General features: G+C 41.3%; 1 protein-coding gene across 1 annotated transcript; it reads right to left on the reverse strand.

Moving 5' to 3' along the window:
* Nucleotides 1–237: 237 nt before the first annotated feature.
* LOC139707064 (olfactory receptor 5AK2-like) lies at nt 238–1164 on the reverse strand. The gene has a single exon (XM_071617053.1). The coding sequence runs from the start codon at nt 1162–1164 to the stop codon at nt 238–240; it is 927 nt and encodes a 308-aa protein (XP_071473154.1).
* Nucleotides 1165–1389: the final 225 nt, after the last annotated feature.

The raw sequence follows: 1389 nt of genomic DNA on the forward strand, positions 1-1389 counted from the left end.
CATCTACATAAAGCATTCTCCCTGAGGATTGTTTTTCAGATTATACTCCAGAAAAAATGAATCTCAGGAGAGTTGTTAGAATATTTCTCATATTCTAACATCTTATGTGTTGATAGAGTAACCTGGATTTAAGAGCTGAATATGTTAACACGCTTTCAATTTCCAAATTATTAAAGGGCAGTGACATGTTTCCACTGCATGCTTTGATGTGCTGAATTGGAACAATTTGGGTCTAACCTAAAAGAGCTTTTTGGCCACCACTTTTAAAGCTTCTTTCACCTCCTTGTTTCTCAGGCTGTAGATCAGGGGGTTCAACATGGGAATGACAATGCCATAAAATACAGAGGCCACTTTCATATTCTCCTGGGCATTCTCAGAATGTGGCTGTAAGTACATGTAAGCAAGGGTGCCATAGAAAATGGTGACCGCTGTCAGGTGGGAGGCACAGGTGGAGAAGGTCTTCTTCCTCCCTGCTGTAGAAGACATCTTCAGGATGGTGGTCAGGATGTAAATGTAGGAGAAGATGACAACCAACACAGTGAATGTCAAGTTAAATCCCACAAAGATCAAAATTAGCATGAAGTTCATGTCATTGTTGGAGCATGAAAGGGTGATAATTGGAGGAATATCACAGAAAAAATGATTGATGTTGAATTTACAGAAGGACAGTGAAAAAGTAAAGCCTGTGTGTACCGAGGAATTTATTGAACCCATGAGGTATGAACCAGCTACCATCTGGATGCAGACTGTCTGAGACATGATGATGGAATAGTGAAGAGGCTTACAGATGGCTACATAACGGTCAACAGCCATCGCTGCCAGGAGGTAGCAGTCGCTGGTTGCAAAGGTTGCATAGACCAGTAATTGCATTAAGCATCCACCAAACGATATGGACTTGTTTTCTGTGATGAAGTTTTGCAGCATCTTGGGAGTGATAGCTGTCGTGTAACAGATGTCAACAAAGGCCAGATGTTGTAGGAAAAAGTACATGGGTGTTTGGAGTCTGGCATCTGTCCTGATGAGTAGGATCATTCCGGTATTCCCCACCATGGATGTCACGTAGATCATGAGAAACAGAATGAAGAAGATGCTCTGAAACTCATGTTGGGCACCAAATCCCAGAAGGTAGAATTCAGTCACCTCAGTGCTGTTTCCTTGTGTCATGGCCACCCAGCTTCTGGAGAGAACCAAGAGGAGGACCAAGAGAAGAAAGGAAACTATTGTGCTTCTCTGAGTGAAATATTTCTACATTTCATGACACTGTTTTCAATATCCCTGTTTCTAACAGAAGCAGACAAAGGGATTTATTGCTTTCCAAATAATTTCTTCTGTATTCTTGATAATGGCTACCATATAAAAAGAGCATTTGGGCCATAATTTCATGTCAAA

This window comes from Marmota flaviventris, chromosome 9 (genome assembly GCF_047511675.1).
Source record: "Marmota flaviventris isolate mMarFla1 chromosome 9, mMarFla1.hap1, whole genome shotgun sequence".
NCBI lineage: Eukaryota > Metazoa > Chordata > Mammalia > Rodentia > Sciuridae > Marmota > Marmota flaviventris.

Excerpts from the sequence above, each read along its gene's own strand:
- LOC139707064 (XM_071617053.1), bottom strand. The coding sequence starts at position 1,164 with ATGACACAAGGAAACAGCACTGAGGTGACTGAATTCTACCTTCTGGGA.